This window comes from Papaver somniferum, chromosome 8, assembly GCF_003573695.1.
Source record: "Papaver somniferum cultivar HN1 chromosome 8, ASM357369v1, whole genome shotgun sequence".
Taxonomy (NCBI): Eukaryota; Viridiplantae; Streptophyta; class Magnoliopsida; order Ranunculales; family Papaveraceae; genus Papaver; species Papaver somniferum.
In genome coordinates this window covers 66,399,080-66,414,565 of record NC_039365.1, presented here as the reverse complement: position 1 = coordinate 66,414,565, position 15,486 = coordinate 66,399,080, and the positions used below count along the sequence as shown (strand labels likewise).

The 15,486-nt window shown below is 35.8% G+C and overlaps 1 protein-coding gene and 1 pseudogene across 1 annotated transcript; one reads left to right on the top strand and one right to left on the bottom strand.

The window, feature by feature from the left end:
* Positions 1 to 5,842: 5,842 nt before the first annotated feature.
* LOC113305641 lies at positions 5,843 to 7,933 on the top strand (annotated as a pseudogene).
* A 1,742-nt stretch (positions 7,934 to 9,675) lies between these two features.
* Positions 9,676 to 10,413, bottom strand: LOC113305640. Its single transcript, XM_026554656.1, has one exon. The coding sequence runs from the start codon at positions 10,411 to 10,413 to the stop codon at positions 9,676 to 9,678; it is 738 nt and encodes a 245-aa protein (XP_026410441.1).
* Between the last annotated feature and the right edge of the window lie 5,073 nt (positions 10,414 to 15,486).

Genomic DNA, 15,486 nt, shown 5'->3' with positions numbered 1-15,486 from the left:
AAATCTTAAAGAATACATGATTTATCATAAACAAATATTTCATAGTTGCTTATTTATTTTTGGGAAGATTACCCATAACGATGTTCATGAATGAGGTTTGTTGCATCCATGCGGTACAACTATATTTCAAGCAATGATAACATATCCACAGATCAATATCGTATATTTAAAGTCGGTAATACATAAGTTTAGAAGTTGAAAGAGCTTACATTCTTGATTTTGGCTATTTCTTTGTAATTCTTCTTGATATTGAGAGATTTGTTCCTAGCAAAAATGCAGAAACAATATTTATATTTGAACTTGTGTCTCGAAGTTTGAACTTGTATCTTTTAGAAGGGAATGTATCGAAGACTGAAAGGTTGTGTGCCTCAAAAAGTGAGAGGTCGTTTCTCATTTGGTATGCGTTTTCGGAGTGAATAGATGCGACTTTTCATGTATAGACATGCTCTTTTACTATGGTTACACCTAAGATTTGATAACATAGCGATTAAAGATAATTCACACTTAGGAAATACAATCTGGAACAAACTTCACACTTGTAAAGATACTTTACACTTTGGACACTGGAACAAACTTCTACATTGATGTGGCAATCGTATTTCTGAAGAAGCCAAGGATTGTAAGGCACCACAAATCTGTTATCCGCTATGAAGTTCTTACTCATCGGTATATTATTTCCATCATCTCTCCTCTGGTAGATTGGGTAAGCATCATTTCCTTACGCGGTACATTCAGAAAACTGTTCTGGAATCCCTCTTTTGCACTTCCCTTCCCTCATGCACTTGCTGCCACACGTACCATGAATCATCCATTTTTTCACACACTTATACAGCTTGGGATATTTCTTTTATTAGGGATTTCTGCTCTAACTATGAGATCATGATCATCAAGACCTTGTAATTTGTATTCTTTTTCCAAAATGATCAACATATGAACATGGGGTAGACCTCTTTTCTGAAACTCAATCACGTGAACATGGGCAGCTACTCTTCCTAGTATATTCTTGTTAAATATATCTTCTTTCAACTCTTCAAATTTAGCACGGAATACCTTAGTTGTTAAATCAGGTCCATCTGATACAGATTGACTGCGACGTAACCCAGCTACAATCTCAGGCCATATTGAATTGCAAGTCATTGTAAGAAATATATCAGGCTTCCCATATTTCTGCACCAATGCCATCGCATCTTGGTATCTCTGGTACATATCACGCGGCCCACCAATGTATGAAGAAGGTAGTACTATCTTTTTGCCTAGTTCGTCTATTGAGACAAAAAAACGTATCAAGAATTCATGCATGTTTGATGTACTTAGGATATAAAATTAGAAACATACGAAATGTTTTGCTTTCTTTTAAAACTAAAGCGGATTCTGAAGCTTTTAGTTTGAATTTGATTTTAGGAGAAAAACATAATGCACATATGTATTCAATTTGTAACTTACCTACATAGGTTTCGCTATTTCTTTGTGCATCTTGTAGTCCTTTGTAGATTTCCATCCTTATTTCCTTCTGATGACCTGTAATCCATCTGAGTCCGGCGGAGTCAATTTTAACCCAATTATCCACAACGTACTGTTGCAAAAATCGCCCACCTCGAAGAAAAGTGAATCATGATTGTTTCAGATCTGTCCAACAATTAAAAGATATAAAAACACCCAAAAAATTGATTAAAAATGTTAGTTCAGGACTTTGGATTTACAGGCTATATTACTTAATACCTGTAGAAATAATATTCAGAAACACATTAGAGAAGATATGATGCAAGATATAGTGAACGATGTGTCATAATTCAGCAAAAACATGAATTCAAGAGCTTTCTTAATTAAAGACTGTATTAATACCTGCAGAATGTACGAATAGTATCCACGGCATGACATATTTCTTCCATTTGCATCTTTGATATTTATGTCCCACCCGTAGCTTCCATAAGGGAGTAAAAGTGGATATTTCATAGGATCGTATTAACACCAGTCTCAAAGACCTGTAAGAGATTCCCACTCATTGTCTGCACTATCATTTCACGTTCAGTATGTTTGTAACTTTCATCACCTATTGATTTTTAGGTTGCTCTTAATAATCACCTGGCAATCCAAAAGATCTTCTCGTTCTGAACCTTGACGAAAAACATGGACAAAGCTATTGTGTCTATTCAAGATTTCCCTTAACAGCTTCAACACATATCTATCCAACACATCGTTACCTTCCTTCATCCTTCACTTAATCTCCTGATCTGTGTCAAAGAAATATATTTGTATATATTGCGGTCTAGGTGATTTATCCGGAGGTAAAAGGCTACCTATCCTATGGTAAAGCTGGCCTTGAATGCGGAAAGTAGAAACTCCTTCAGTATCATCGGCTAGATCTTTATCAAAGTAAACCCCCATTGAAGTAAGCAAAAAACAACGATTATAAGATCTGATGTTGATCCTAAACTCTTTCCCCTCTTGGTCCCTGATCATCAAACAACTCCAAAAGTTCTATAGGTGGCTCAACAAATGCTAAAGATATTTTCCCTTTACTACAACAAAAATTCTCTGATTCACAATTGAAAAGCTTCGCATGACATTTTGGACATGTTCCCGCTGGTGGCAAATGGAACTTTACAAATCCAACTTGGTAAGTAAGTCCTCTTGAACAATTATCGAAGAAAGATCTTCCCACAACACTTAGACGTGGACGACCTACCTGTCTTCCAATCCGACATGCTTGTGGATTTGTTGTAAATAAACCGAGAGATCTCAACATATATATACATATTTAGCGTCCAAAGCAACCCAAAAACCTTACAAATAATTTAACTATTCCATTTCAGAAAAGTAAAAAAAGCTTACATGTTGCATTTTGTGTATGTCGAGATTCTTGAGATTGAGTCTGCGCCATAAGTCGAGGACTTTTATGAAGGTTTAATGCAAGATTGTCATCTGTTGCTGCACAAATTGAGCTAGTGAAAATAACCATTAGGTCATCACGAAAAAACCATGAACATCGATGGATATATTCTAAGCCGAAATATATGTAGATAGCGATGTAAGAAAGATACGACTATACCGATTGCATCCTGTGTATGTGGTGGTTCTCTGTGTTGAGGATGTTGACTGAACCTTGGACTTCTGCGCAAGGTGTAATCGGGCAGCATGACTGCTTTCTCCGCGATGTGGTACACTTACTTGATGCGGGGCAGTTTCTACAGCAATTTCCCCATCATCGGATCTGCTATCATCTGCTGAGTCATGATTGGTTTTCTCTCCAACAAAACCAATAACTATATATGGCTCCTGCCTTTTCTCTTCCGGGAACATAGCTGTTGGGTCGGCGCTAAAAATTGAAAATTTCATCATCCAACTGTAGTGACCAAAAAACAATTGTGCCCATGTCCGATGATGATGAAAAATTTACATAAGATGCATAACAATATTTGGAAAAACATAATAAAAATTCAGGGTAATCCAATGGCTATATAAAAAGATATTCATGAAGTCGTATGACTGTTCAAATTAACTTTTCTGTGGACACATCTGGAAATATCACGTACTTTGGATTACATCTCATGGTTGAATCTTTATCAAAATTTTACACTATATCAATAAGGAAAATATATAACGCATACCAAAACAGTTGAAATTCTTAAAACTTAGGTTGGAATTCTTAAAATATCACGTACTTTGGATTACTTCTCATGATGATAACGTGTTGTAGTCATATGGAAGCACCAGAGATAGGCAAGAGAAGAAAAACTTATTCATTAGATACAAGATACGTATTACATAGATATAAGTCTCTATATATAGGTTAGGGTGCAAACCCTGGTTACATACATACAGATGAGGTCGCAAACAAGGGTCAAAGGCCCTACAACAAATAAAAAAATAACATAAAATAAAATTAGTTGCCTTTTACGGAAAACACTTACAGGTTTATATCAAGAATAAAATATAAGCATTTGGAAATGGCCACACTCCGTAGTGTTGTTAGGCCGACCGAGCGAAGCGAGGGAGGACTCTATATACTGTGACTTTGTGTCAATGTGGGACATGGCTTTTTTTTTCAATTAGAAACAAAAAGATTGGGAATGGTCCTGGCTGAAAAACCAAAAATACCCCCTCTTATAGCCGGCATTTTTGTCAAAGTGGCGTAAAGGTAGTGGGATCGAATCCCGACCATCTCCTTCTATTTATTCCTTCCCATTCGTTCTTCTTCTTTCTTATTCATCCCCAAATCATACATAAACTCCAACACATAAATGCCACCTCCACCTCGTCGCACCACTACCACCGTCACCACCGCCGCAACCAGATCTAATTCCTCTTTCAAGTGAATTTCAGTGGCCTAATTTCTCTAGAAATTCAGTGCCCTAATTTGATTACTACTTCAATTTCAGTGGTGTTGAACTTATTTGTTCATCGAACATTGAAATTGTAGAAGAAATCGAGAGGAGTTATTCAGTCTGTGGGTCGTGGACAAACAAAAAAAGAAAATGAACAGGGGGTTAGTCGTGCGAGAGTTCGAGAGATTTTAATGTATTTAGGTTTTCTCCTGTTAGTCCTGAGGGAGTCTCTCCAAATCTCCGTTAGTCGTGGGGGAGTTCAGAGGAGTCTCCTAAACTCTCTAGAAAACACCTGTTAGTCGCTGGGGAGTTTAAAAAAAAGCTCTTGAACTCCCTGTTAGTCATAAAACCCTACAATACTAGGGAGTTGGTTGCTTTGGGTAGTTCGAAGGAGTTTTTAGTGTATTTTGGTCTCACAACAAATCTCTCAAAAGAGTAGAGATTTGGGAAGGAGTTTGGTGCGTAGAAAACCATAGGAGAAAGAAGAGGAAACGTTTTTTTCCAGGTATGTTTTTTTCTTCTTTGATCTCCATGATTGTTTATAATAGTTTGATTTGTGTACTATTTTGATTGTTTTTCATATCTTTGATCTCCATGATTGTTTATTTTGATTGTGTGTATAGTTTTTTTTTTGTGGGTACTCTCTCTCTGTTAAAACCCTAATTTGTGGTTCAAAAGATCTTGGTAAGAAATTGCATGATTTGATTATAATGATATCTTTAAATTAAACCGTTGGAATATGATGAAATTTGAGTATGTCGTAGTTTACCTTGTTATAGAAGTACAGTAAAATTTTCACGCGGATCAGGTCACGTTTGCTACTGCAAAGCTTGCACAATATATGACTATGGTCTGCTGAGTTTAAATCCCGAATAGGGGACTGATTTCTATTTATCTCATTCTCCGCTTATCGGACAAAGCTGAAATTTTAGTATGATGTTTGTATATATGAAGGTTAGCTACTGTAGAAATTTCATGAAGTTATGATCACTTTAAGTACACCAAAGTGTGAGAAATCCGGAACTGAATTCTGTATGCACGTATTGAAAGTAGTCGGGTTCTGAGTACTGTATCTTTTTAATGAACCGTTGGAATGCTATGATTTTTGAGTGTGTTATGGAATATTTAGTTGTAAGTGTACCATAAAAATTTAAAGAGGATCAGGTAAGTATTAGTACTGCAAAGATTGGACAATCTGAAACTGTGTTTCGGTGAAACAGAATTCCTTTACAGCTATCTTCATAATTTGTTATGTCATCATGCATTAATTGGCTTGCTACTTTGCATGGGTGTCATTGAGAATCACTATCACTTGTTAAGTCATCTTATTTAGACACATAATTCTATTCTATTCTATATCTTTAAGTCTCAACCTCCATTTCCGTATCAGGTGCAAGCGGAGATAATGACAGCTTGTGCAGGCCTACACAACTTCTTACGAAAAGAATGCCGTTCATATGAGTTTCCGGTCGAGGAAGAGGAAGATAGCCATCCATGACGATGAAATTTTGACACAACAAACTCAAGAACAACAACGTCAAGAAGCTAATGCATGGAGAAAGAGTATAGCGGATGATATGTGGGAAAATGTTCGTGAACAAAGGGAGTTAGAATTGTATGGAGACCGTTAAATTGAAGGGGAAAAAAATTATCTCGTTGCACAAACATACTATTGATACAGAGATATGATCATTTTCATTTATTTTTTTCTTTTGATTAAAGATCAATGTTATTTGCAAATAAGGGTTTATTGTTTCTTAAAAGAGAATGAGTTAGGAGTGAACTCTCTCAAACTCCCCCAAACTCCCTCTAATAAACTCTCTCAAATTCCCTACACTCCCCCAAACTCCCTGAACTCAAAAACACAAAACTCTCTCAAACTCCCTACACTCTCTCAAACTCTCTCAAAATCCCTGAGATTTAAAATACACTCAACTCCCCCGAAATCACTAGAGGACTAACCCCCTGGAAGTTTTGTTGTGTTGGTGGGTGCTGTTTATGGAGATGGAATTGATGATTGTCTGCCAATTGAATCTACAGGGAAGAAGAATTGGAAGAAAGGGTTATGATTGTTAAAGATTGGATTATCCTCAAATTGATATATGAAGTTGGTTCTGTGGTTGTATGAGTGTGGATGATGAATTCAAGAGTTAGGGTTTATGAAGATTAATGAAGTTTTAGATCTCCCATTACATTAGCAGGTAGATTTGTTGGATGAAATAAGATTGATTGTGATTATGAGGTATTGCCATTGATTACATGGAAGGGACTGAATTGCATCTACAGTGAAGCTGGTGGTGCAGAACAGTTTGGTGTTGCAGCTGAAGCTTAGTGAATAGAGCTATGTTTACAGTGAATAATATAATTGGAAAAGGTGGCGTTGTCAAGGTGAAGATGGTGGAGCTGCTGAATATTGCAGTTGAGTGCTAGATTTTGCTATGGTCTCATTGAGATGTGACTGAATGCTAGGTTGGAAGTTACACGGAAGTGATGGTAATAACAGTACAAAGATGGTTTGAACTACAAGTAGATGTATGTTAGGACACATGGTCTTGGCAGTGACAGGTTTGAGATGAAGCTGCTAGTGGGTTTGAGTTGCGCTGGGGATTCTGTGTAGCAGTTGGTTATGAGCCGAAAATGGTGGTGTGCAGTGAGCTGGTTGATTTACAATGGCTTACTACTATTAGAATCTGCTATTTAAATTGATAGAGATAAGGGTTTTTGGTCGGTAAAGTTGGTGTTGATATTGGATTGTTGTGGATTTACAAGACTGAACTTTGTCGATTCAGTGGTGCAAAGATTTACCCTGGCAGAGGTATTAAATTTATCAGGAGTGATTCTCAGGTAACGTATTTGTGTATGATGTATTACATTAGTTTTTATTTGTTGAAACTGGATTGTCAATTTTTTTCCTATAATGGTCCATTTGAGTGATGAGTTTGTTGTGTTTTGTTGCTTGGTAGGTGTTCCTTTTTGTTAACTCAAAATGTAAGAGGTATTTCCACAACAAGTTGAAGCGCTGAAAGCTTACATAGACGGCCATGTACATAAAGCAAAACAAGAAGGAAATTGTTTGGGGTTCTCCTTTCGTTTTATAAATTTTCTGCCATTGACATGAACAATCGTGGAAGCTTACAGTACGATCAAGTAATTTCCAAGTTACTAATTTGTTTTATGTGAAGTATGGAGTGTTTTTTTTTTTTTGTGACTGATATCCTATTTGTTATTTCTTGTAGGAGAGGCGTCGTGTTACCAAGAAGTCCTACTCTAGGTGATCCAAAAGAGAAGGGCCAAGAAAACCGAAGTCAAAGATGCAGCTCTTGAAGCCGCAATTCGGTATGATTTTGTTGCTTTCACTTTTCTTAATCAAACAACATAGTCTCTGACATTGAAAATTGATGTTTTGTTGATGTAGTTCTGTTTTACTGATTTTGTATTTTATGGCTTTTTCAGTGAAGTCAAGGAGAGAGTTAAGAAGTCCAAGAGTGAGAAGACAGCTAAAAAAAGCAGAAGTAATGTCCAAGACACAGAAGACTCAGGGTAAGGTGGACAAGGGTGCCCAGCCTAAAGAAGCAAAGCTTGGTGGTGGTGGTGGTGGAAAGCGTTAAGCAATATTGTTCTGTTTTAAGAGACTAGGAATTCTGTTATTACTATTTTAAGACAAACCTTTATTATGTTATCTTGCTTAATTTTGAATACAGGGGATCCAACTAGGCTATATTTTACATAAATCCTGTTTGTTTCTCATTTTTGCATGAAATGCTAGATCAAACTGATAAACCAAGTGTATTGACATTGTTGGGATTAGATAAGTTTCTCTATTTCATAGTTTTTTCATTCCGATTTGTACTTGGTGGGGATATTTTACATTGTACTTAGGAATAGATTTTTTTACATAAGTTCCAACTTTAGCCATGAAATGGTGGTGATTGTTTGAAGTTCAGATGGCTTGAGCTAGAATGGTGGTGCGCAGTGAGCTGGAAGCATTGGACAGATTGCAGTTAAAGAAATAAAATGAATGGATAGTGGCTCAGGTTGTGGTGCTGCAAGGAATGCATGTATGCAGGGAAGGATTACAAGATTCTGCACCATTGTGGTGCAACACTGACTGGTGCAAGGCAGGATGGCGCAATATTGAATACATCCCATGCAAGATGGCTTTAAACATCTCTTCGCTTTACAAATTCACAATACCGACTCGTGCCATTATGGCGGAACTAAATTGTGAGTACAAAATTTGGTTTTGCGTCAATTTTTTTCGGTCGGCCGTCCCACCGTGACAACGGTATTATTGTACCAAGCCTCAAAACCGGTGCATACTAATTGGAATAACTAATTTACATAATTTATCATGGGAAACGTATGATGGAAACTAAAAATTTACAATAAATATAAAATATAAATAAATCAGTTACCCATTATAATAGGATCTGATTTGATATCCAAATGAATGTTGCTTTTTTTTTACTTTCCAATCGGAACTAAGTTATATCGTTTCTAGTTTTTTTCGAAGAAAATTGCAAATATTTCAGTTTGTATTGCTATATAAGCATAAGGTTGAAGGCATATCAAATATAAGAAGAAGGTTGAAGGAATATCGATGAATTTGGTCAAGATTATAGTAACAAACACATTTGTGTTAGGGCATCGCTCGGTCAAACTCAAAAGTTTTGGTACGTCACTTGTTGTCAATTTTAGTTCATCAAAACTATGTCTTGATTTTTAATCTACTAAAGTCGGTCTCGGACCAGAAATTGAGCATGGTAGTTGATTGTTAAAATTCACCAATCCACCTTGAAGATTGAAGTCTGAGGACGACGTCAACGTAAACTTCATTAATATAGGTATGTGAAGACTGACTATCCTATTTAATCGTATTATTTACCATTCTATCTACTGAGACAAGCCATATGACTTTAGTATAATGATGAATATTACAAAGAAAATTCAAGCTAAGGAGTAGGTCAAGTTAGTTCTTAAAGACCGTAAACTCTTTTACTAGTTTAGAAGTTGAAAGAACTTACATTCTTAATTTTGGCTATTTCCCCGTAATTCTTCTTGATATTGAGAGATTTGTTCCTAGCAAAAATGCAGAAACAATATTTATATTTGAACTTGTGTCTCGAAGTTTGAACTTGTATCTTTTAGAAGGGAATGTCCCAAAGACTGAAAGGTTGTAGTGAGAGGTTATATCTCATTTGGTATGCGTTTTAGGAGTGAATAGATGTGGTTTTTCATGTATGGACATATTCCTTTACTACGGTTACATCTAAGGGGTTCTTTTTTTTTTTTTTTGAAAGAGAAGGTTATATTAAAAGAAAAAGATAACCAAGGAAAAATCCAAGGTCAATTACATACACATTAGAGTATCCCAATTACTCCAAATAAGTCTTGGATCCACATACTTAAATGTGTCATTAACACAAGACCATAAAACTACCAATTGCTTTACCAAATCAATACTTTTTTGCACATACTTATGTCGACCTCCAAAAACCCTTCCATTTCTTTCCTTCCACAAAACCCAACAAATTGCATAATGCAATATTTTCCATACCTGTCTTCCTTTACCACGAAGCATGTTGGTGTTCCAAGCTTCAAATAATTGAAGTAACGTGCTTGGTATAGACCAAGCAATTTTGAAGGATGCAATGAAGTACTTCCAAACTTCAAAAGAGTACATGCAATGAAGAAACATATGATTCGCAGATTCCCTAACATTATTGCATATGACACAGTGATCACTCTCTATGTCAACACCTCGACGATGCAGCATATCCCTAGTTGGGAGTGAATCATGAAAAGTAGCCCATAAAATGAAACTAACCTTGTTGGGAATATTGGATTTCCAAAGAGATTGATTGAATCCGCACTCATCCAAATCACCTATGAGCTTATCATAACAGTTTGAAGTACTAAAATTTTCCATAATCTCCATTTTGTCGTCCTCTTCCACCAAAACAGGCATATGATGTAAGTCACGCTTAAGTAAATCCCATTCTAATTGCTCACTCATATTTAACTGTCTCTTGAAATCGCAAACCCACTCCCCATTCACAATCATGTACGAAACTGTAGCGTTCTTCATCCTTGTTGCCTTGAAAACACTAGGAAAATGTCATGTAAAATACCCTATCAAGCTAATGATCCAACCAAAACCGCATACCCTTTCCATTCCTTACCGTGAAGCTCGCCATGTTTTGGATTAATGGCACCATATTAGTAACATTCTTCCAGAGGCTCCTTCCTTGAGAAAGATTATCCACGTCAGGAATTAAAAGATTAGTATTATAAGAGAATTTTTCATTCACTATTCTCCTCCATAGGCTATTTCTGTGCTTCGAAAATCTCCAAATCCACTTGATTTCGTTTCCCTCAAATTCTTCACACCTAGACCCCCGTTCACCTTCGGCTTACAAGGTTTCTTCCAAGAAAACCATACCAATTTCCTTCTACCTTCCACCGCATCCCACAAGAAGTTACGCATAATCTTAATCATTCTATTTTCCACACTCACCGGAAGATGAAAGAGAGAAAGATAATAGATATGTAAACTTGCAAGACAACTTTTGGTAAGAATTAACCTACCTGCTTTATTAAGTTGTTGTTTCTTCCACGAAGCCAATTTTTACTCCATTCTAAGCAAAACATGATCCCACACTGCTCCGTTACACCTAAGATTTGATAACAAAGCGATTACTTATCAAAAACTTGTGGTGTAACGTAACAAAAATTAAGAATTATTATGGCGTTGATATATGACGACTTGGGTTCCTATTATATATAAAGATTATTATTACGTAATCAGAAATAATATATAAAAGTCGGATTCTTGTTTATGCTATCACTTGTTGGTACATTAGGAAGGCAAGATGTGAACATCTTCAGGAAAACTGTTCCAAATGCTGCTAATACTTCCAACAAGGTAAAACAACGTCTCTGCTCTTACAACGTAGTCATCACTGTCCATGAAATATTCTCAACAATCTCTACTTCAATAGAGATACCAAACTAGTTATTGACAGATAAAATGTTTTCCATAAAGAAAAACTTGGCATTCGGATAAGCATATATTAGGGAGAATAATGATAATATTTCTACCAAAACTAACAGTGGACTAATTACTGTGTCATCTCGCGCTGTTACATAGGAGTCATAGGATATCATTCTTATAGACTCAACAATGGAAATGAAGCAAGACAAGGAGCTGATTTAACTTTGAAGTGGAAAAAGAAATTGCATAGAGTAAATGTTGATTTTGAAGTTGAGGACACTCAAATTTTGGATTTCATCAAGAAAGTATATGAAAAAAGTGGTCTAGAAAAGGTTCTCACTGAGCTTCATCGAAGTATAAGCCAGCTTAACTATGAAGACACCAGTGAAGTTTCTTTTGTGTTGAGAATTTTAAATCTTATTGAAAGGCATGATACCATTGCGACAGCGCTAACAAATCTGTTAGCCAGGTTTCTTTTAATCGGGAAGGACCCATCCAAATCAGCTATTTGATCAATTAAGGATAAAAAATATTATTAATTGTGTCTTGCCGGATATGACCAGTCATGATTATACACTTAAAAGCTTGTATAGCTCAAATTGCCATACCAAAAGCATAAAATGTGAATTGTGTTGTGCCAGCACGTTTATTATTTCTCGTTTACTATCGTGTTTATGACATCACTATTTTTTCTTCCCTTCGCCCTTTTTTTCTTTCTTTTTACCTTAATGTATAAAGTCTTTATGATCATCTGGAAACATCGATTTTTGGCTCAGAACCGGCTCTGTGTGTTGCAGTTGATACACTTATTAATATATACAAGCATCTAACCCGGTGCATACGCACCGAATATTTTGGAAATGGAATTTAAGAAGAACTATAAGTGAAGTGATTTGTAATGATCATGAGCTAGTCTTTCTCTTCATGGAATCTTTTATGCTTCAAACCTGACAAATAACCAAACTTGGGCATCATGGTTCAACGTACAGTAAACATATAAGTTCCAATTTCCACAAACATTCATTACAAATAAATAAATAAATCAGATTAGATTAGCTCATCGGTCAGTTTCTTCTCGAAGTTTATGATACTACGTGAAATCGGAGGCACAAAATTGGTTTTCATCATTTTTACATTCTCCTCTGGGAAAATCAGAGGAAAAATTCATCCAAAGGTGTACAATTAGAGTTTTTTCTAATTCAAATTTGAATCAAGTGTATATATGATTTATCTTTTTAATGGCCAGTAGTTTTTATCGGGAGGATCTTCTATTACCTGAGATGCAATCAAACTGGTTCACTTCTAGTTCTAGCCACTTCGTGTTACATATGTTCTGAATAAAGAGTGTTACCATATGCATCTTGATGGTGAAATAACATAAAATCTTGGTCCCCCAGTGAATAACAACGGCAACACAATCCCATTTACTACGGATGCAGGTTATGTATACTATTAAATTCATGATATTACCATATCATGCAACTCGTTGTTCAAAACATGTGTACGTGACGATCATATATTGTTGAACGGACAATGTTTGACCCTTCATTGTAGTTAGACCTTCATTTTCCCGCTGTTGTGATTTGTACGCATAATACTCATATATTATAACCTTCTACCATTTTTAACCACTCTTATTTTTTTCCCACTGCCGGTTTCGTTAAAATAGTCCCATGTCCGTCTCTTTTGACAAATAGTTTCTCTTTTCGCAAAATTGTTAATTACTATTGATATGTAGATATCTCTGAAGCATTCTTATTGGATAAAAATAAGAACTTTACTCATATTCGGATCATATTCATAACTTGTGTTAAACACAAATGTCACCTATCCAATATATTTTTGTTGTTGTTTTGACACGGTAAACTGGGTTAAGGATACCCAAACCAAAACAAAAAACAACAGAAAAATAGGAAAACTAAAAGCTAAAAAAAACTAAATAATTAAATCCTTTTCCTCCTTTCATACACCACTTGGTTCTTGTCAGCCGCCAGAATTTCCTTGAAATCAGTTGTAAAATCTTCATTTCTCACTTCCTCCCACATGCTCTCAGCCTTCTTACTAGCCAAAGAATCTGCTGCTCTACTAGTCTCTCTGTAACAGTGAGGGATCTTCCACTACACAAATATTTCCTTTAGTTTCTTGATACATCTCCATATCTGAAGAACATTCCATGGGGGAGTCATTTCAGGATTAGAAAGAATAGTGAAAACAGCCATAGAGTCAACTGTCACATGGATTTTAAACAATTCCTTGCGAATAACCATCTTTAGACCTAATTCAACTCCTTGCATCTCATGAGCTAAGACAAAAATAGGTTTGCTAGTTCCATGAGAAGCATCTACCACTTCTCCTTCATTATCCCTGAGCAGAGCACCAAAATTACCAGCTTCATCCTTTAAAGAGCCATCAAAATTCAACATAGTATCCTAAGGATCAGGAAATAACTAAGTACATTGAATTACCTCAGGAGAAGTAAAAGTACAATCAATCTTCCATCTATTTAAGAACCATCTAGCATGAGGATTATTATCAGCTTTATAAATCCTAGCAGCCATTTTATATCTGATGTCTTGTACAATAGACATACTCACCTGATCAGCAGAGTTGAATTGAGCTTTAAAAATTCTGCCATTTCTCTCTCTCCAGATGTGGTAAATAAACCCCGACCTATCGAATATTTGTTCTTTCATTTACCTTGGATTTCTTAACTCCATGAATGTGAATTTGTACCTTTCATTAGTTTTCTAGTTTGTCGTATCCTCTCCAAAAACCTTCTATTCATTCATGACGGGTCATTGAAATCCCAAGGGTTCTACAAATACGAAGTTTCAATGAAAATACAGTCCCTTTAGAAACTATTCCATGTGTTTGATTTCTCTGTCAAAAGTTCAACAATCAAGTTATGAATATCATTCGAGTTATATGCAATTAGTTAACCAAAATGGGAAGTAGATGAAGTTACCGTCAACATTTTATTGGGGAACATTAGATCTAGGCCATGGGGATTTTTTCCTCCATCTGATTGATGCATTCTATTTGAATCACGATTCTATTAACGTGATTGATTTTTTGTAGGTCCTTTTCATGCCTCTTTTACTTCTGCAACCATATACATTCAGATTTTTTTGTATAAAGTGTCTCTCTTACGTCTTAGAAGTTTCTTTAGGCATTGATATACTCACTGTATTCATGAAATTTTCATTCTGAAAGTATCAACCGTCGTTGCTTGATAATGGTGAAAAAATACCCACTTGACTGCTGGTTGATTGTCTATATCTTTGTTTGACATATCTTCAACTGCCGCGGATGTTTCCTGACTCGATTATTTTTGCAGGTTTCGTTGTGTGCAATCCAGGTGTTTTTTATTCCCTAAAATTTAAGATTCCATTTGTAATTGTTGTTTTTTCTCATGAAACCAAATTAAGCTAGGGTTATGCAACTTTGTATGCATTGATTTTTATAGGTTTCCTGGAGATGTATTGTGTAAGGAGGTGCTTTTGAAAGGATATGTAGAGATGCATTTGAAAGGACATGTGAAACCGTATTTTGGTCAACAGTTGTGTCTTTTAGGATGACGATGACTTGGCAAAAGGTGATTACATGGCTTCACTAAAAATTAGAGTGTTTATGGGGACGTCATATGGCATTTTTGGGGCCTCTTATTATAAAGTAAGATAAATTTACAATTAACAACATTTCTAGTCTCTTAGAGCAACTGCAATGGTGCGATCAAAACCAAAGATCAAAGATCAAAAAATACGATCAAATTTGAGTTTAGTATGTAGTGTCACAGTATGGTGATCGACTATATTTGATCGAGCGGTTGATGAAATGTTCGCCCCACTTTTTTTGTTTTTTTCTTATTCATGGGGCGGTCGATGAAATGTCCGCCCCGTTATATTTTTCTTTTTTGTTCAGGCGGATTTGAAATGTTCGCCCCATTTTTATTTTTATTTTTATTTCTTATTCATGGGGCGGTTGATGAATTGTTCGCCCCACTCCATACGAACATTATAACTCCGCCCCATTCCAAACGGACATTATAACTCTGCTCGACCAAATTTGGTTTTGATCTTGGTCCAAGACCAAATATAGTCCGAAATTTGAATTTAGTCTAGAATTTGATCTTTAGTCTGTTCCACTGCATCACGTTTTTTGACCAAA